Consider the following 20511-nt stretch of genomic DNA (forward strand, 5'->3'; position numbering starts at 1 on the left):
AATGTATCTTGTAATTTCATAGCAGCCACAACAAATTACCACAAAATTAGTGGCTTAAAAAACACAAATTTGTTACCTTATTGCAGTTCTGTGGGTCAGAAGCCCAAAATGGGTTTCACTAAGCTAAAATTGAGGTGTCTCAGGGTTGTGCTCCTTCTGGGGGCCCCAGGGGAGAACCCGCTTCCTTACCTTTCCCACCTCCTAGAGGCCGCCTGCGTTCCCTGGCTCGTGGCCCCTTCCTCCAACTTCCAGGCCAGCAGTGTGGCATCTTCCAGCCTCGTTCTGGCTCTGACACGCCTGCCTCTCTATTCTGAGGGCCCTTGTGATTCTTTTGAGTCTGCCTGGATAACCCAGGACAATTTCCTGATCTCAGGGTTCTAGATCCTAATCACATCTGCACAGTCCCTTTGTCCGTGTAAGGTAACATATTCATAGTCTAAGATTAAGGTGTGAACATCTTTGGCTAATATTTTTGTATTCCTTTTTTTTTGTAGAGACAGGGCCTTGCTGTGTTGGCCAAACTGGTCTCAAACTCCTGGCCTCAAGCAATCCTCCCGCCTCAGCCTCCCAAAGTGCTGGGATTATAGACGTGAGCCACTGCACCTGGCCACATACACATTTTTATGTAAAAATGGCATAATTATGTTGCTTCCTGTCTAGTCTTTTGAATTAGCATACTATAACTATTTTCCATACAATAGATATTTTCTTACTACATATATTTTGTCTTTTCCCAACTTTTTGTTTTGAAATGTTAAAAATTTTCAGAAAAGCTGAAAGAATAGTAAAACATAGTTGTATGTCTGCATTTATTAATAGATTCTGTGGTTTTTCATAATTTGCTACACATATTTGCCACACACACACACACACACACACACACACACACACACTTTGCTTTTCCCCTGAACCATTTGAAGATAAAGGCAAACGTCATAGCCTTTAAATCCCCAGTGCTTCAGCATGCATCTCCTAAGAACTTCTTGTGTTCTGTTTTCTTGATGGCTGTGACTTGTTCCATTAAAGGGCTGTGCTCGGCAGCGCCTTCACGGGCATTTGGCTCCCGTCATTATCCACTGTAAACAACACTAATGAACATCCCTCAAGGATACTTCTTTTTTTTTTTTTTTTTTTGAGACAGAGTCTCACTGTGTCACCTAGACTGGAATGCAGTGACTCACTGCAACCTCTGTCTCCTGGGTTCAAGCGCTTCTCCTGCCTTGGTCTCTCTAGTAGCTGGGATTATAGGCATGTGCCACCCCACCCAGTTATTATTATTATTATTGTTATTATTTTAGTAGAGACGAAGTTTCACCATGTTTGCCAGGCTGGTCTTGAACTCCTGATGTCAAATGATCTGACTGCCTGGGCCTCCCAAAGTGCTGGGATTACAAGCATGAGCTACCATGCCCAGCCCCTTGAAGAAACTTTTTAAACTTTGTTCCTTATTTATTATTATTTTTTTGGACACCGAGTCTTGCTCTGTCTTCCAGGCTGAAGTGCAGTGACACGATCTTGGCTCACTGCAGCCTCCACCTCCCAGGTTCAAGCAATTCTCCTGCCCCAGCCTCTTGAGTAGCTGGGATTATAGGCGCGTGCCACCACGTCTGGTTAATTTTTTGTATTTTTAGTGGAGAGGGGGTTTCGTCATGTTGGCCAGCCTGGTTTTGAACTCCTGGCCTCAAGTGATCCACCCTCCTCGGCCTCCCAAAGTGCTGGGATTACAGGCGCGAGTCACTGCACCCAGCCCCTCGAGGACACGTTTTTAAACTGTGTTCCTGACCTCTTTCCTGGTCTCAGAAGTTTGCTGTGAGCCCTTGAAGTATGCATGAACACCCTTGCCCTCCTGGGACACTCCCACATTCACCTTTGCATTTTCCGCCAGTAGGGGAGACGACATCTTCAGACGATGGCGAGAACGTGCCTGCCAGTGAGGAAGGCAAGGAGGAGCCTCCCGGGGACAGAGAAACAAGGCAGAAGATGGAGCTATTTGTTAAGGAAAGCTTTGAGGCCAAGGATGAGCTCTGCCCAGAAAAGCCAAGTGGAGGAGAGGAGCTGCCTGTGGAGGTTAAAAGAGAGGATGGAGATCGAGAGCCAGAGGGAACCCTCCCAGTTGAGGCCCCACTACTGTCGCCGCCTGTGGAGGTTAAAGGAGAGGACCGAGATCAAGAGCCAGAGGGGACCCTCCCAGTTGAGGTCCCACTACTGTCGCCGCCTGTGGAGGTTAAAGGAGAGGACCGAGATCAAGAGCCAGAGGGGACCCTCCCAGTTGAGGCCCCACTACTGTCGCCGCCTGTGGAGGTTAAAGGAGAGGACCGAGATCAAGAGCCAGAGGGGACCCTCCCAGTTGAGGTCCCACTACTGTCGCCGCCTGTGGAGGTTAAAGGAGAGGACCGAGATCAAGAGCCAGAGGGGACCCTCCCAGTTGAGGCCCCACCACCGCCGCCCCTCGGAGCTGCCGGGGAAGGTAACGTGAGCAGAGAAACACACACAGACATACACGCCCCTCAGGGAGCCCCAGCCTTTGACGCAGGCCTCTGTGGGACCTGAGGCCTGAGTTTCACTTCTTATGTATTGCTGTTTCTAGAAGATAATGTACGCAAGTTGTCTTGTTATCTAGAACAGTGTTGCTCAACAGAAATGGAATAGGAGGCTGGGCGCGGTGGCTCACACCTGTAATCCCAGCACTTTGGGAGGCCGAGGTGGGTGGATCATGAGGTCAGGGGATCGAGACCATCCTGTAACACGGTGAAACCCCGTCTCTACTAAAAACACAAAAAAGCTAGCTGGGCGTGGTGGCGGGTGCCTGTAGTCCCAGCTACTCAGGAGGCTGAGGCAGGAGAATGGCACGAACCCGGGAGGTGGAGCTTGCAGTGAGCTGAGACCGCACCACTGCACTCCAGCCTGGGCAACAAAGTGAGACTCTGTCTCAAAAAAAAGAAAAAGAAAAAGAAAAAGAAAAAAAGAAATGGAACAGGAGCCACTACTAGATTCTCTAGTAGCCCTATTTTAAAAAGTAAAAGGAACTTTGGGAGGCCAAGGCAGGAGGGTTGATTGAGGCCAGGAGTTTCAGACCAGCCTTAGAAACATAGTGAGACCTCATCCCTACCAAAACTACAAAAATTAGCTGGGCATGGTGGTGTGCCCCTGTAGTCCCAGCTGCTTGAAAGGCTGAGGCAAGAGGATTGCTTGAGCCCCGGAGGTTGAGGCTGCAGTGAGCCAAGATTACACCACTGCACTCCATCCTGGGTGACAGAGTGAGACCCTCTCTCAAAAAATAAATAAATAAATAATTTAAAAATTAAAAAGAAACAGTAAAAGTATTAATGATATATTTGATTTAACCCAATATATAAAAAATACAATCATGTTAACATGGAATATAAAAATTATCAATGAGATATTTTACTTATTTTTTAAAAATTAAGTCATCAAAATTCACTATGTATTTGACATGGCCGAATGGTAACTTTTTAATGGTGAAAAGTAGGCCATTCATCTCTGACATAAATGAAGCCCAGAGAGCAATGGCGAGATCAGAGTACAGGACCCAAGGATACAGCCTGGGGGAAGAGTAGGGGCAGGCCCTGCGAGGTGGCTCACTCATGTAATCCCAGCACTGTGGGAGGCCGAGGCGGGCAGATTGCTTGAGGCCAGGAGTTCAAGACCAGCCTGGCCAACATAGTGAGAAATCCCCCTCCCTGCAACCCCTGAGCATCTACAAAAAAACACAATAAATTAGCCGGGCATGACGATGACCACTTGTAGGCTGAGGTGGGAGGGGTAGGGGACAGGAGGTTGAGGCTGCAGTGAGCTGAGATCACACCACTGTACTCCAGCCAGGGTGACAGAGTGAGACCCTGTCTCAAAAAAATAAAAATAAGTAAATAAAAAGGAAAAGTAGGGGCCTGGACGAGGACGGGGCCCATCACGATTCCACATTCCTCAGGCGATCTTGCAGTTATGAAATTGCACAAGCCCTGACCCTTGTGCAGCAGGAGGGGCGTGTGCCTGGCTGAGGGACAGGCCGGCGGTGGGCTGTGAACCCTGCCCCTCCGTCTCTGAGCGAGTCGCCCCTGCTGGCATCACTTGTCGCCCCACAGCGGCTGCCGTTTCCAAGATTCCTGTGGCTGCTGCTTTGACTCCTGGATGGTGCTCTTCATCTCATGGGATTCGCCTCCAGGTTATAGAAAGGGGTAGCTGTTCCATTCTTTTCCCAGCAGACGGAAGCCTGCCATGAGCTGCGGCCTCTGTCATGGAGGCTGGCCTTTGGGCCCTGAAGAGGGTTTTTGTCTTTTTTTTTTTTTCCAGAGGAGTCTCACTCTGTCACCCAGGCTGGAGTGCAATGGTATGATATTGGCTCATTGCAACTTCCACCTCCTGGGTTCAAGTGATTCTCCTGCCTCAGCCTCCCGAGTAGCTGGGACTACAGGCGCCCGCCACCACACTCGGCTAATTTTTGCATTTTTAATAGAGACAGGGTTTTTGCTATGTTGGCCAGACTGGACTTGAACTTCTGACCTTGGGATCCACCCACCTTGGCCTCCCAAAGTGCTGGGATTACAGGCATGAGCCACCGCGCCCAGACCCTGGGAGCCCTTCTTCACCGTGGGCTTGTCCATCTGCCTGCTGTGTGTTAAACTAACTCCAAGACTTGTTGTTGCTCTTTAGAGTGGACTCCCCAGGCTGTGGCCGCTGAGGGTGGATTCGTTACAGGACCTGATGGGATGAGAATGGAAGATTTAGAAACCGTTAGACTGGAGACAAAGGAGACATTCTGCATCGATGTACGTGAAGTATTTAATCTTGGAGATAAGTATCAGTTTTACTGTTAGTAAAATAGGTGATCAGATGCAAACTCTGGAGATCCTCGATACCCCAAGTGTGGTCCTTGGGCCGGCAGGCCTGGCATTGCTGGGGCGCTGGTTAGAAATGCAGACTCCCAGGCCTCACCCCAGGCCCACTGATCAGAATCCAACTTTAATGCACTGCCCTAGGTGATTCGTGCACGTGCATGCTCAAGTTTGGGGAGCCTGGGCCCAAATCACTACCCTTGAGCCATGTCTACCACAATCGATTTGTTTTTGCTAAAGAAGCTACCTTGCTAAGCAGTTCTGACTAGTTGCCTTATCCAAATTGGTGGTGAGAGTTACATTGTATCATCAGAGTTACATTGTATCATTATACATTGTATCTTTTTCCTCCTCCTTGGACACCACCCGGCAGGTAGCTCAGGCTCTCAATGGCCTTCTGACTCATGGAAGTGTGACGGTTCAGTGTCCCATTCCCTTGAGTGAATGTTTGATCGCAGCCTTGCCTGTCACTCTTCCCTGAAGCTCTTCCCATTTTGATGACAGTCCCAAATGCTTAGGCCCACAAGAACGGTACCATGGGAATTCACACATTGTGTCACAACCCCTCAAGAACTGTCCTTTGATGGGGCAGGAATAGGAGAGGCATTTCTGGGCACCTCTGACCTCATACCTTGGAGAGGTGGCCCCCTCCCCACTTCCTTGTTAAACTTCTCCTAAACTGGTGTTTCTAATGTCCAAACTTCAGGACTTCACATGGCCCAGTAAGAGTTAAAGTGATCACAGTCAGAATTCATAGTGGGTTTCTAGTTTTCTGGAGCTATGTAAAAAAAGAAACAAAGGCCAGGTGTGGTGGCTCACACCTGTAATCCCAGCACTTTGGGAGGCCGAGGTGGGTGGATCACATGAAGTCAGGAGTCAGCCTGGCCAACATGGTGAAACCCCATCTCTACTAAAAATACAAAAAAAAAAAAAAAGAAAAAAGAAAAAAGAAAAAAAATTAGCTGGGCATGGTGGCAGGTGCCTGTAATCCCAGCTACTTTGGAGGCTGAGGCAGGAGAACTGCTTGAACCCAGGAGGCGGAGGTTGCAGTGATCCAAGATCTCACCACTGCACTCCAGCCTGGGCAACAGAGTGAGACTCTATCTCAAAAAAAAAAAAAAAAAAAAAAAAAGAAAAGAAAAAGAAAGAAAGAAACATAATTGGGCAATTTATCTCTCACATTTGAGAACTGACCATATAGATAACTACAACACTAATAGCTAATATTAGTTGGTTTCTTATTATATGCGTGACACCATTCTAAGTACGACTTGTATTGATTGATGTAACCCTTCCTACAACTCTAAGTGGTACATACTATTATCATCCCAATTTCCCAGATGAGGAAAATGAGAAACAGAGAGGTTAGGCAACTTGCCCAAAGCCACACAGCTAGAAAATGGTGGTGGGGGAGTAACAACCCAGGCAGCGTGGCTCCAGTTCATGCATACAACCACGCATTGGTTTTTATGGACAAAGACACCAAATACCCACAATACAAAAAAGTCCTACCAGTTTTGGGGAGATACAAAATATATTACTTTTATACCACATGGAGTTTTTGGACTAGTTTGTACAGAGGTGCATTTGGTTTGGGTCCCATTATTTCCCCTAAGATGAACGGACTGTATCTCTTAATAAAGAAACAGAAAAAAGATGTGGAAATTCTTTAAATATGTCACACCTTGCAAGTTCCCTTTTATTACATCCAGACACCTGAAGTGGCAACGCTTGCTTTGTGTGTGCCTAGAGTTTCTTTGGGTGGGGAACAGGCAGAGGAGTCACCCGAGTGATTTGAGTAACTTTAACTAAGGCTGGGTTGACTGTGTGTTTGCCTTTATCGTGCCTATCAGAACGTTGACAGCGCATGTGCTTCCCTGCTGATGTGCGGCTCACTTGCTCTTTCAGGACCTACCTGACTTGGAAGATGACGATGAAACAGGCAAATCTCTGGAAGACCAGGTTAAGGTCATTAGTCCATTTTCCCACAGTCAGCTTAATTCCACCTTCATTCTTGTCGTTTACAGTCTCCAAAACTTGAAAGTAAAATGTTCCCTGTGCATAAAGCATTGAATCCCCCATATTCTCTTTTTTTCTTTTTCTTTTCTTTTCTTTTTTTTTTTTTTTTGAGACGGAGTCTTGCTCTGTCACCCAGGCTGGAGTGCAGTGGCCGGATCTCAGCTCACTGCAAGCTCCGCCTCCCGGGTTCACGCCATTCTCCTGCCTCAGCCTCCAGAGTAGCTGGGACTACAGGCATCCGCCACCATGCCCGGCTAGTTTTTTGTATTTTTTTTTCAGTAGAGACGGGGTTTCACCGTGTTAGCCAGGATGGTCTCCATCTCCTGACCTCGTGATCCGCCCGTCTCGGCCTCCCAAAGTGCTGGGATTACAGGCTTGAGCCACCGCGCCTGGCTTTTTTTTATTTTTTTTTTTCAGGCAGAGTCTGGCTCTGTCGCCCAGGCTGGAGTGCAATAGCCTGTTCCTGGCTCACTGCAACCTCCACCTCCTGGGTTCAAGCGATTCTCCTGCCTCAGCCTCCCATGTAGCTGGGATGACAGGCATGTGCCACCACGCCCAGCTAAGTTTTGTAGTTTTAGTAGAGATGGGATTTCACCATGTTGGCCAGGCTGGTCTCGAACTCCTGACCTCAAGTGATCCATCTGCCTCAGCCTCCCAAAGTGCTGGGGTTACAGGTGTGAGCCACTGCACCCAACCCACATCCCCCATATTTTCACCTTGCTGAAGGAAATGCCATTTGTTCTTGTTCAATTCTTTAAGATTTTATGATTAACCCCTTGAGAATCTATTGCTGGTTTGTAACAGCTGAGCACGGTGCAGAGTTACCTGAAAGCACTTTCTGTGGTTAAGATGTATTTCTGTGTCCATCCTATGAAGGTGTGTCTGAATATAGCTACATGTAGAGGGAAAGAAATGAAAACAGGAGAGAGGAAAGAAAGGGGTGAGTCTGTGAGGCACGATGGGGAATTCTCTCAGAGTGGCGTGACCCTCTGCCCAGAGGCCATGACTGGGATTACCAGGAGCCCATATGTGCCAGACCCGTGCCCTGAGGGAGAAGGCGGCATCAGCCAACATCTCTGTGCGCGAGCTCGGTGGCAAAGAAAACAGACACAGTTATTGTGGGGGGGCTGCTGTCCAAGGAGCTAATTCTAGAGAGTCTGAGGGAAGCTGGGTTCAGGGGTGTGCCCTCCCGGGTAGCAGGAGGGTGTGGAATAGCCAGTGGCTGGGGGAGCAGAGGCCGGAGAGAAGGGCATGGACATGAGCTGTGCCCAGGGAGTGGCCACCCCACCCCCAGGCCTAACTTTCAGAGTCCTGTGTTCCCTTGGGCCTTTCTTGGATGTGGCAACAGAACAGTTTGTGACATTGGGTGAAAACGCAGAACTGGCGTGGTGCATTGTAGAGTGACTCTGCTGTGAAAACAGAAACTTTCAAACACATCTTTTCTTCTGTGAATAGAATATGTGCTTTCCGAAGATTGAGGTCATCTCGAACTCGAGTGATGACAGTGACCCTGAACTGGACTACACGTCACTCCCTGTGCTGGAAAACCTGCCCGCAGACACTCTGTCAAATATATTTGCAGTCTCTAAAGACACCTCAAAGGCGGCTCGGGCGCCCTTCACAGGCATCTTTATAAAAGAAGCTAAGAGGGACTTGGAAATCCCAAAACAAGACACCGAGTCCCCACGACCCCTGATCCAGGAGCTCAGCGATGAGGACCCCTCTGGCCAGCCACCGATGTCCCCCACCTGCCAAAGAGACGCCGCACCACTCACTTCCAGTGGAGACGGGGACAGCGACTTCCTTGCAGCCTCTTCTTCAGGTAAGAGCATGGGGCCAAGAGCACAGTGGAGATGGTGTTGGCTCCCCGGCCTGGGATGGGTGGGGCAGGGCAGTCACTCAGCCTTACCCCAAGCTTTCATGTTCCTGGAGGGGTCACCTAGGACAGACCACACAGATCCTCTGAAGGTCCCATTCCTGAGTTCACGGCTCTGAAGCTGCCACTTGCTGGTAGCCAGCCTGGGCCAGAAAGCTGCCGAGCCAGCCTGTTCTTGGGCAGCCAAGTCTGACTGTGTGTGAGGGTCACAAGGCACCTGTGGTCATGCAGATCTCCTGGGGCGGGGGCCTAATGACCCTGCATTTCCACCCCCTCTTCACCATCCCTGGCCTCAGCCTTTCTAGACCAAGGCTTTTGGAGGGGACCACCGACACCACTGCTGGGGAGTGTGGGGCAAGCGAGGTGACAGCCGCAGAGGGCGTGGCTGCTCCACAGTGACCCAGGCCTGGGTGAATCACAGGCCAGTCCTACTGGCCTTCAAGGTGGGGAAGGCAAAGGGGCACCAGGCAGGGAAGGCGGCCAGAGGCCTGGCTGCAGAAGACCCAGAAAAACATGCTGAATGTACTGAGGCCTCCCCTCATGCTGCAGGCTGGCACATGCGCCTGGCAGATGTGGTTTGGGGGAACAGCTGGTTAGTGCTGAGGACAAGCAAGCTGGGCTGTTTTTCATTCAGCACCTGCCTTCAGGTGCACCCCCAAATCAAGGGTTGTGTGGTGCCTGGACCATTCTACTCTCACCCAACACGCATCAGTGGCCGGGCTTTTTTCTGAAGACAGCTGCCTGGCTGACTCCAGACTTGCAGGCAAGAAGCAGGGAGGGCTTCAGTGCATTTCCCGGGAACACTGAGTGGCCTTCTCTTTCACTCTAAGAACCAGCACAGAAAAGAGAAGTGCAGTCTGAGCTGGAGCCCGTGGAGCCTCGGGTGGGGGCAGGCCTGGAGGACACGGAATAATTTTTGTTTTGTTTTGTTTGAGACAGTCTCGCACTGTGGCCTAGGCTGGAGTGTAGTGATGTGCTCTCGGCTCACTGCAACCACTGCCTCCTAGGTTCAAGCAATTCTCCTGCCTTAGCCTCTGAAGCAGCTAGGATTACAGCGTCACAACGCTGACTAACTTTTGTATTTTTAGTAGAGACGGGGTTTCACCATGTTGACCAGGCTGGTCTTGAACTCCTAACCTCAGGTGATCTGCCTGCCTCGGCCTCCCAAAGTGCTGGGATTACAGGTATGAGCCACCACGCCCAGTCAAGGACACTGAATTTGGCCTGGACTGAACCCCAAGGCTGCCCCCCTGTCCTTGGAGTCACAGTGACAGGGAGAAAGCACAGGTCACCCTTCCTTCCACAGTGCCGACTGAGAGCGCCACCACACCCTCAGAGACGTGTGTCGGAGTTGCCCAGCCCAGCTCGGCCCACGTGGGACCTCACTGCATTCCCAGCACCGAAAGGATCATAGTTCCCCCCAGTTATATGTAGCATAAATGGTTTAATTATAAATGTCTCCTTTAGGCATGATAAACATTTTAACACCCACGCGAGTCGATGTATGATTGGGCTATCTCCTATTTGTGTGAGTCACATGCAATTCCTTTCACCAGCCACCCTGAAAAAAGACTTTTCTCTTACTGTGTCATGAGAAACCAGACAGACCCAGGTCCCTGCAAAATCTCCAGTGGGCCTTTTCCCCACAGGAAAGCAGAATCTTCCACTGCAGCTAGAGAAACTCAGAGGATAAGGGACTTAATGCTTCAGACATCAAAATGAGAAGGGGAGAGAGGAAAGAAAGGGGGGAGTCCGTGAGGCACAACGGAGAATTCTCCCAAAGTGATATGACCATGACCCTCTCCTCAGAGGGCACTATCAAGAGCCCACAGGTGCCAGACCCACGTCCCGAGGGAGAAGGAACATCAGCCATCATCTCTGTGCGTGAGCTCAGTGTCAGATAGTTACTGTGGCGGGATGCTGTCCAGCCTAAAAAATGTGACCATTCCAATTAATCTTCAGCTGACAAGTTTATTTAATCCCTGAACCTGGATCCAAGGCATCTCCCTGTACAAAACATCAGACCGTGGCAGAGATTGACAAAGCAACCCAAAACAGCAGCTACCGACGGCCGCCGTGCCCACCTCAGCAGCAGCTCTGTGGGGGCCTCACTCCACCCTCACCAAACACAAGGAGGAGCCAGCACTACTGCCCCATTTCACCAGACAGGAAGGCACGAGAACTGAGACCTGCTTGAGGCCCCCACAGCTGGGGGGCAGCGGAGCCCTGTCTCCCAGCACAGACTAGAATCCCAGTAACACAGGCCCGCCAGCACCTCCAACCTGCCTTTTGGGATGATCCTCAGGCGAATATACAAAATACAGAAGAAACTACTATTATATTTTGTTGCCCTATCCCTTCAACTTGGCTCCAACTTGCTTGGCTCATCATCACAGTGGCCTCCAGAAGGTGGCGAGCTCTGCTTTTTTTTTTTTTTTTTTTTTTTGAGACAGAGTTTTGCTCTGTCGCCCAGGCTGGAGTACAGTGGCCAGATCTCGGCTCAGTGCAAGCTCTGCCTCCCAGGTTCATGCCATTCTCCTGCCTCAGCCTCCTGAGTAGCTGGGACTACAGGGGCCCGCCACCTCGCCCGGCTAGTTTTTTGTATTTTTAGTAGAGACAGGGTTTCACCGTGTTAGCCAGGATGGTCTTGATCTCCTGACCTCGTGATCCGCCCGTCTCGGCCTCCCAAAGTGCTGGGATTACAGGCTTGAGCCACGGCGCCCGGCGAGCTCTGCTTCTTAAGTTTCAACTGTGGAAGGCACATCTGGTCCCGGAGGAAGGATGAGGGGCTCTCTGGGGCTTGAGGGCAGGCCACCTTGTGTCCTCAGAAGCCCATTCGAGGCTTCTTCCGGGGGCGCTGAGAGCCAGAGAGGATGGGTGTGTGCTGCTGGGAGCGGGTGGTCCAGACGCTGGAGGCCTGGGAGGAGGGGGGTGTGGCGGCACATGCTGGGGTGCCCCTTTGGGGTGGCAGCTTAGCCATGTAGTCATGGAGCATCTGCCGCCGCTCTGCGGGGACGCCCTGGGCACACGCATCCGGAGTCAGCTCCTGGGAGGGTGGGGTCATGGGGGGCTGGGGCAGAGCATCAGCAGGTGGCCACTCAGGGCTGTGAGGGGGGCTGGTGTCCTCTGAGGGGTCCACATGGCCACTGAGCGAAAAGGTGCTGGACAGCTGGGTCCGGCGCTTGGGCCGCCTGGGCTGTCTCCCGGGCCCTGAGGTCCTGCCCTGCTGCCTCTCCCACCAGGCAGCCCCTCGGCCTGCCCAGGCTTCCCCCAGGCGCTCACTGAGCTTGTCCTCTGGGCCCGACTCAGGTGCAGGGGGTGGCTCTGCCGCAGGGAGGGAGCCCAGGTCTTTCTGCAGCAGGAGCCGCCCTTGGGCCATGGCCTTGCGGAGCACGTCCGGCCGCTGCCCTTCCTCTTCCTCCCGCCGCAGCTCTATGCTACCCAGCAGCTGGCGGTGGGTGAAGGTGGGCGCTGTCCACACAGGAGGAGCCAGGGGCACTTTTAGCAGGGCCTTCAGCCACTGGCTGCAGCCGGCAGTGTCCTGGGAGGTCCAGGAAGCAGTGGGGGCACGACAGTCAGACTCGGTGTCGCCGCGAGGCCCGGAGTCTCTGCGGTGGTCGGAGTCCACCTGGGGGCGGAGCTGCTGGTAGAAGACGTCTCCCGCCGCCGAGAGCTGGAAGAGCACCAGGCCTGGTGTGGGCGCCGAGGGCAAGGGTGGGACGATGGCGGCCAGACCTGGTGACGGGAATGACAATGACCTCCAGGGACTGGCGGGGAGAGCGGGTATTTTCCACCGCGCCCCCCAAGCTCACTCCCCTGCCCCAGCACACCTATGGTTGGTGCTTTCAGGCGCTCCTGCAGCCGCCACTGGATCTTAGGCTCCAGCAGAGGAAATGCAGGGAGGGAGTCAGTCCTGGAAGGAAGAGACTGGGGGGGGCCTGCCAGGCGAGGCACTGACGCCCCTTCTCCTGAGGAAGGACAGATAGCTGAGGCCCCATCCAGGCTCCGACCGCCCCACCTCCCACACGCCGCCCACCCTGGCCTAGACCCTCACCAGCCAGGTGCAGCAGTTGCAGCTGCCCACCCTGGCCTCCGAGGAGCAGGGGCTGCACGCAGCCGGGTCGGGGCGGAGGCAGCAGTCGGGCCAGCAGGAGTGGGGAGGGGAGGCCATGGTTCCACTTCAGCATCGGCACCAGGGGGAGGCGCTCGTCCACTAGGTAGAGAGAGAACTGGGGCCCGAGAAAGAAGGGGGATGTGGCCGAACCTGGGAGCTGAGCTGTGTAGCGGCCCTCCAGGCCCCATGTGGCTCTCCGGGTGAGTACAGAGCCCTGAGGGGCAGCAGCATCTCCCATCAGCCTCCAAGTGCCTCTCAGACCGCACCTGCCAGCCCTGAACAGGAGGTGCTTCCCGAGTGGGTGGCACCTTCACCGATTCTGACCAACAGCCAGGTGGACAGACAGAACAAGTGGGAAAGGTGTGCTCAGAAGAGGTGTGGGGGAGCCTTGCCAGCAGAAACCTGCCTGGCCTTCCCGCAGCCACCCCCACACTCTCCTGACCCCAGAGCCTATGCTGGAGGCATGCCTACAAACGTCCCCAGGAGGGCAGGGGGAGGACGGACCTGCTCCCTCAGAGCCCCTGCCTCCTGCACAGCAGAAACTGTCCAGCTCTGCATGAAAGCCCCACCCCGAGGCTGCTCCTCCCCCACCGCTCCACCCCTGGCTGTACCTTGAAGCCCTTACCAAGGGGAGGCCCTGGGAGAGCTTCCCCACCTGCCTGTTAGCACCGGCTGTGGGATCCACTGCGTGCTGGGGCCACAGATTCATCCAGGGTTGAGTCTGGTTTGCTGGGTGGTTATCTGGGCCCAGCAGAGCCACTGGTAAGCAGCAGCCTCTAGTGCCCATCTGAGACAGAGCAGAGGTGGGGCGGGGCGGTGGTGTGTACCACTCACCTGGGTACAGACGAGATGGAGAGTAGGGGGCAGGCATTCAGAGCTGGAGTGCCCCAGGTACTGGGTGAGCAGGACACGCTCCCCTTTCTGGCACGAAGCCTCTGCGCCCACACGAAAAAGCAACAGACCACAGCCCGGCGGGCCCTGGAAGAGAAACACAGGGTCAGCCCTCCCCACAGTCCCAGGCCCATGACGCCATCCTCGCCCAGGCCGCAGCCAGCCTGGGACTCACTGCTCTGCGGCTGCTCCCGCAGTCAGGGCAGATCTCCTGCCGCCACCCCATACCTGAGTGTCAACCATCTTCACTCCAGTGCGGTCACCCACAGTCAGCACCCGAGGGTGGGCGGTGAAGTCTGCCCAACGCCAGGAAGAGGAGTCCCGGAACACAAGGGTCTCGGGGTCCTTGTAGACTTGTTGCAGCCTTGGGGAGATGGGCAAGCCATGGGTAGGGGGGACAGGCTGATGTGGAAGGGAATCAAGGGTCGCGACATGCTGAACAGGGAGTGACGGGCCAGAGTTCAGTGTGTTAGGGTGGGGGGTTTCATGGGAAGTGGCAATACCCATCCTCAGGGCTCCACAGGCAGACGGCTCCTGAGCGGCTGCAGATGGCCAGCTCCCCGGGCAGGTGAGGGCTACAGGGCAGGAACGCATTCACATCAGGCTGCTCGCCCCTGCCCCCAGCCCCTCCTCACTGACCAGACTGACTCCCCCTCACCTGAGGCTGATCCCTGTGGCCCCCTTCTCCACCTGCATTGCCTGCAGAAGGGTTGGCTGCCACTGTTTACCGAACTTCCACACGGCACAATGGTAGTCAGAGCGGACGGCCAGCAGAGCTGAGGAGGGATGGAAAGGGTCAGGGGTCAGGGGTCAGGCAGCAGGTCAGCCAGTGAGGGAGGAACATGTGTAAGGGCCTTACTTTCTCCCTGGACAGTGCATGTCACCACCTGCCGGACAGGTCCCTGGAGCTGGATGCGTCCAGGGTTCCCAAGGAATTGGGGACTGTCACCTGGGCTCAGAACAACCTCTTGAAAATCTGGGCCTCTCACTAAGGATCAGTGCACGAGCTGTGGCCACTGCAAGCCCCACATTCCTGCCCTTCCCTGGACCATGCCAAGAGCACCTCCTCCACCAGACGGGAGCCCGCTGGGATCGCCTGTCTCACAAGAAAGGATACGCAGCCTGTCCAGGGCGCCTCCAGCAGGGTAGACCAGCTGCCCGAACTGGGGTGTCCTTCCAGGCACCCAGGCCAGCGCACCCCCAGTGCAGGCCTCATCCAGAAGCAGCTGCTCCCACCGCAGCACCAGCTCCTCGTGCAGCAGCTCTGCCAAGTGGCTCGCCACCGATGTGCCCAGGATGGGGCCCCCAAGGATAGAGAAGCGGCGCTGTCGGTTGCTGAGGTAAGCCCAGGGACACCTGGGGACCAGAGAACAGCAGGAGGATCACTCAGTGGCACTCAGGGGAGGACAGGTCCCATCCCAAGGAGGCCAAGTGCAGTGGACACATTTCTTATTTACCTAGAATTTCTTCCTTTGGGAAACCACCCCATCCTGTTCCCATGCCCTGGAAGCAATCATGGGACCCAGACCTGGCCATCAACAATATTCCATTGCCCTTGCCACAGCGACTGGTTCACAGACGGGTGTGAGACCCAAGCCAAGCCAACCAAACTCCTTTCTGGGACTTCTGGTGCCTCAGGAAGGACACTGGCTCTTTCCTTAGATCATAAGCCATCTTGCTGCTACCTACAGACAGCCTGTCTAGGAACTGTGCAGGAAGAGGCAAGTGGACGACAGAGTAAAGAGAGACACAGCTCTACGAATATTATTTGAACACCTGGATGCAGCCATGCCTGAAGCCCACAAATTTAAATCTGCTTTCCCCTGAGATGATTTGGAGTTGGAAGTCTGGTATAAGAAAGTACAGCTCAGACTGCATGGAGCAGGTGGGAAGTGGGTATGACAGAAACCTGGATGTGCGTCCTAGCACCTCCTATATCCCCACCACCAGCTACGTCTATCCATCTCCTCCTTTCTCATTAGCCACTTGCCCCCAGGGCTGGTGTCCACCGAGGTCCTGGAGCAGTTTCTTCACACTGACCACTGTCGTCTTCTTAGTGCGGCTCTGCATGGAAAGGCCTCGTCAAGCTCACACACCCTCAAGTTCACCCCTGAAGGACAGCAGGGAGTCCCTACCCCTGGTGTCATGGGCCACTCACCCCTGCTCCCTCCAGCTTGAAATTCTCCAGCATCAGCTTCCCCAGGGGTGCAAAGGCTACGTCTCCATGATCCCAGAGGAACCGGCTGATCTGGGGAGAGGAGGAGGCCAGGTCACTAAGCATAGTCTCCAGGCTACGCAGCACTGTCCCCCGTGGGCCCACTCACCTGCTCAGTAACATCCAGCACGACTCGGGGTCGCCTCCGATACCGGTACCCTCCGCGGAAAAGCAGGTCCCGGGCAGTCAGGCCAGGGTCCCAGGGATCTGAGGAGGAGGTTACGGAAAGGGCTGGGGAGGGCACAGGAGTGCAGCCAGATGCCCTGGGCGGCTGGAGGCATCCAAGGGCTCTGAGCGAGCACAGGCTTAGCAGGGAGAGGAAGGTCTCAGGAGTGGGAGCTGCGGGAAGAATAGGTGGAGCAGTGTGGAATGAGCCCAGAGGAATGAGACTCTCACCGATGAGGGAAGGCAGCATGGGGAGAGGCCCAGGGGTCGCCGGCTCCCACAGCAGGTCCTTGGTCACATGCACTGCCCCGTTCTGAAGGGAAGACAATCACAACGACAGTATCATGATGAGTGCCTTCCCCGGGCCAGGCTCTGCGCAGGCATTCATCTTTTATCAACTCATCCAATCCTCACAACAATCCTGCGAAGTTGGGATGACTGGCATTGTCACACTACCACCTGCCCCAGATGACAGAGCTGGTAAAGAGAATAGCTGGGATGTAAACCAGGCAGCCTGACCCCAGAGTTCACGTTTCTGACCTCCGCCTGTGCTGGCTCTCAAAGAAGGAAGCCCCTCATGCCACCAGTGGCTGGTCCACATCCCACTTAACCTCACTTCCATTCAGGAGACCTTGCAGTCACTCTGGGAGCCCGGCAGGCGGTTCCACCTCCCTTTGCTGGGCTGGCCTGAGATGTTTCAGCTCAAATGACACAGATCTAGCAAACCAGACTCCTCGAGGAGCCCCAATTTGATGTCAGACCTTCCCTCATAAGGAAGCCATCCCTGACCCCTGTTCCCCAAGCCCCCACTCCACTCTCTTTTTATTTGCTCATCCATTTGCCTCTGCCAGGCCTCATTCCTAGACAGGGTGTTTCCAAGGGGAACTAGGGGGCTGAGGATTCTAAGCAAAGGGCCAGTGTCCCTCCAGAGGCACCAGAAACCCTGGCAGGTCTATCCTCCCCTCTCCCAATCCTACTACGCTGTTTCAGCATCCTTCTGGTTTCATTCCAAGCTCTGATCACATTTTGCAAACACCTTATCCATTGGATAAAGTTCACTTGTTTATTCTCGCTCAACTCAGCTCTCCGTTCCAGGAAGGAAGGGGTCAACCGATTGATTCAGGCAGCATTTCCAGGGTCTCACATGGCATCTGGCATAGTGGGGGCATCCGTCTAGGGATGGCAGGGTAGCCCACGTGCCCCAGAGGAGGTGGCACAGCCTGTGTCTCAGCAGACTTGTGTGAATGCCACCCCACTCTGTGGCCTTTCAACCGGTATGAATGTGAGACAGGGGACCCAGGAAGGGGTGTTCCTGGAGCTGCCAGGGCCGCTGCCTCCATCCTCACCTCTGAGTTCTGGGGCTGGGTCTCCGGCAGAGTCAGCGCATGTTGCCAGCTGCACGTGAAAGAGAGGTCAGCGATGTCGCTCAGACCAAGGGGTCCAGTCATGAACAACGCGGGGCGGAGGGAGTGGGGGAAGTCCATCCCGGAAATAAGGACCAAGCACCACACTGGCCACCTCGAGAGACTGGAAGCTGGTAAGGGGCGCCAGGGTTCCTGCGGAGAGAAAAGTGCACGATGGGAAGCACATGCTCTTTGAGGAAGCAGGTAACAAAAAACAAATATGTAGCCCAATGCCAAGCAGTAATGAGAACTGTATTAAAGCAAACCACCCGTCCAGGAGAAGGGGATCTGGTAATGGGCTGAGGGCACGGTTTCAGCAAAGCCAGCCAGGAAAAGCCTCGTTGAGAAGGTGGCGTTTGAGCACAGCCTGAACCCAGTGAAGGAGAGAACCACGTACACAAATGGGGAGAGGGTTCCAGGCAAAACGATCAACAACTGGGAAAATCCTAGAGCAGTGAAGTGTGTGAGAAACGAGGCAGCCAGAGTGAGCGAGGTGGAGAGCGGTAGAGATGGAGTCAGATAGACGGCAAGGGGCAGCCTCTCTCACAGCTCAAAACGTCATCATACATTTACAGACTACACCCCCAAGACGCTGGAGTTACTCCACAGCCACGGACTGCATCTCAGCATTGTCTTCCTATTGTCAACCACAGTGCCTCCCAGAAAATGCACTACGGGTTGAATAAAAATAAATTTCTATCACAAGAGACCGGGCACGGTGGCTCATGCCGGTAATCCTAGCACTTTGGGAGGCCAAGGCGGGTGGATCACCTGAGGTCGGGAGTTCGAGACTGGCCTGACCAACATGGAGTAACCTGGTCTCTACTAAAAATACAAAATTAGCCAGGAGTGGTGACGCATGCCTGTAATCCCAGTTACTCGGGAGGCTGAGGCAGGAGATTTCCTTGAAGCCGGGAGGCGGAAGTTGCAGTGAGCTGAGATCGCGCCATTGCACTGCAGCCTGGGCAACAAGAGCGAAACTCCATCTCGAGAAAAAAAAATTATATCACAAGGCTTTGGTAAATACAGTCCTCTAGAAGTATGAGCAGCCATAGCATCCCTCCTTTTTAATTAACAAAACAAAACAGGGGCAAAAATAACAGCAGCTCTCACTGACCAAGCGCCAGCATCTATCTGCCAGGCGCAAGCTAAATGCTGCACTCTTCTACCGCAGCCCCTGTCACGGAGTTCAGGAAACCAAGGCTCAGCAAGAACTTTAGTTCAACAGCTCTTAGCTGCCACATCCAAGACTTGATTCCCATCCGATTCAGAGGCAGAGCTCTGAACCACTGCTCTCGCATGCACCCAAATGCAAACGCTAGCATTAAGAGTCTCGCGAAACAAAAATCTTTTCCCTTCGGCCGAGTGCGGTGGCTCCCGCCTGTAATCCCCGCACTTGGAGAGGCCAAGGCGGGTGGATCACCTGAGGCCAGAAGTTTGAGACCAGCCCGGCCAATATAGTAAAACCTTGTCTCTACTAAAAATACAAAAATTAGCAGGGCGTGGTGGTGCACACCTGTAATCGCAGCTACTGAGGAGGCTGGGGCACGAGAATCGCTTGAATCTGGGAGGTAGAGGTTGCAGTGAGCTGGGATCATGCCACAGCACTCCAGTCTGGGCGACAGAGCAAGACTCTATCTCAAAAATAAAATAGAAACAAAAATATTTTCTCTTGGAACCGCATAGCCTGAAACGATCCTAGGCAGGCGGAGAGGGCTGGTGGAGCGCACGACCCCACAGAAGCCCTCAGACAAGGCAGCCTCGACATCCCCGGCCGGCTTCCCGCCCTCGCTGCGGGCTCTCCAGGCCCCTTTAGACCTCCCAGGCTACAGGACTCAGTCGGGTCCGCACTAACGACAGGCCGGGGACTGCGAAACGTGAGCCAGCCGCGGGGACGGGGGATTGAGGGAGTCCCTCCCCTCCTACATCTGCGGGTCCACTCCTCTCGAACATGCCCAGTCCGCGCGGAGGGGGCGCATGCACTTACGTGACCCCGGTCTCGTCGTGGTCGTCTGGAAAATGGGCTTCGGCGTGATGCTCGCCGGACCCTGACACCACGAGGGAAATTTTAAGCAGAACCCCAGCTTTGGCACTCAGGATGGGTCAGCCCCGCCGCAGCTACTCACGGTCTTCCGGTTTGGACCGGAAGTGCCTGCTGGTGAGGCAGGAAGTCCCACCTCCCAGCCAGGCCTCTTAGGGTCCTGGCGCGCCCCCTCCCGGGAGGAGAGGGAACGGGCGTGCAGGCGGCGCGTGGGCTGCGGAAATAAAGCTCCCTCGAGTTCCAATAGTGGAGGCCGGGTGGACTTAGGTTCGAATCCCACATCTGCTTCATCAATTTCCTCAGCGTTGTATTAAATTAATCATTTAACGAACTCTCACGGAGCACCTACTATAAGCCAGACACTGTATTAGTCAGTAGGTATCCTACTGATTGTCCTTAAATCCCAAGAAGCGGGCTTCACAAATAAGGGTACAAATACCTCCTAAGAGTGAGGCTTTTCCAGGGGTGGTCGTGCAGGGAGAGCTTTAGGCAGTGGTCCTCAAACTCTAGCTAGTGTGCGTCAGCATTAGCACCTGGGGGGCTTGTTAAAACACAGTCTCCAATTCGGTGAGTCTGGGGTGGGGCCTGATAATTTGCCTAAGTTCCCAGGTGATGCTGATACTGCATATCTGGGGCACATGCTGTAAGAACCGCTGTCCAGTCATAAACCTTACCATTATCCTAACATAGTAGTTCTCAAACTTGAGTGAGCCTTAGAACCACCTGGGGGACTTGTTATAAGTATGCTGGGCTCCACCCTACCTCTGCCCCCCGATTTGCTAATTCAGTAGGTCTGGGATGTGGCCCAAGAGTCTGCATTTCTAGCAAGTTCCCAGATGGTGCTGGTCCAGGGGCCATACTTTGAGAACCGTTGCTTCAAATAATCAATTTCCAAATTCTCAGCTGTCATCTGTATCTTTATTTATTTATTTTT

At 53.8% G+C, this 20511-nt stretch overlaps 2 protein-coding genes across 21 annotated transcripts in view; one reads left to right on the forward strand and one right to left on the reverse strand.

The window, feature by feature from the left end:
• The window catches only part of DNAAF1 (dynein axonemal assembly factor 1), a 33207-nt gene extending 22967 nt beyond the window's left edge, over positions 1-10240 (forward strand). The window contains 7 exon segments of the mRNA XM_077986997.1: positions 1889-2145; positions 2224-2467; positions 4672-4787; positions 6762-6815; positions 8328-8694; positions 10055-10115; positions 10117-10240. Coding sequence (XP_077843123.1) covers positions 1889-2145; positions 2224-2467; positions 4672-4787; positions 6762-6815; positions 8328-8694; positions 10055-10115; positions 10117-10162 — 1145 coding nt within the window. The 3' untranslated portion in view covers positions 10163-10240.
• A 462-nt stretch (positions 10241-10702) lies between these two features.
• Positions 10703-19660, reverse strand: TAF1C (TATA-box binding protein associated factor, RNA polymerase I subunit C). Of its 20 annotated transcripts, none has more exons than XM_077986984.1 (18): positions 19524-19660; positions 19053-19170; positions 18400-18522; positions 18104-18207; positions 17480-17689; positions 16365-16446; positions 16078-16175; positions 15912-16001; positions 15744-15817; positions 14871-15109; positions 14613-14729; positions 14412-14529; positions 14257-14328; positions 13982-14117; positions 13697-13840; positions 12803-12977; positions 12579-12713; positions 10703-12483 (listed from the first exon to the last, which is right to left on the reverse strand). In XM_077986984.1, the coding sequence occupies exons 5-18, from the start codon at positions 17615-17617 to the stop codon at positions 11573-11575; spliced, it is 2529 nt and encodes an 842-aa protein (XP_077843110.1). In that variant the 5' UTR covers positions 17618-17689; positions 18104-18207; positions 18400-18522; positions 19053-19170; positions 19524-19660; the 3' UTR covers positions 10703-11572. The 20 variants fall into 20 exon arrangements, with proteins under 20 accessions (XP_077843110.1, XP_077843104.1, XP_077843105.1 ...); XM_077986978.1 differs by having other exon boundaries at positions 12579-12716; XM_077986979.1 differs by lacking the exon at positions 18400-18522 and having other exon boundaries at positions 12579-12716.
• Between the last annotated feature and the right edge of the window lie 851 nt (positions 19661-20511).

The sequence above is a fragment of the Macaca mulatta genome, chromosome 20 (assembly GCF_049350105.2).
Source record: "Macaca mulatta isolate MMU2019108-1 chromosome 20, T2T-MMU8v2.0, whole genome shotgun sequence".
NCBI lineage: Eukaryota > Metazoa > Chordata > Mammalia > Primates > Cercopithecidae > Macaca > Macaca mulatta.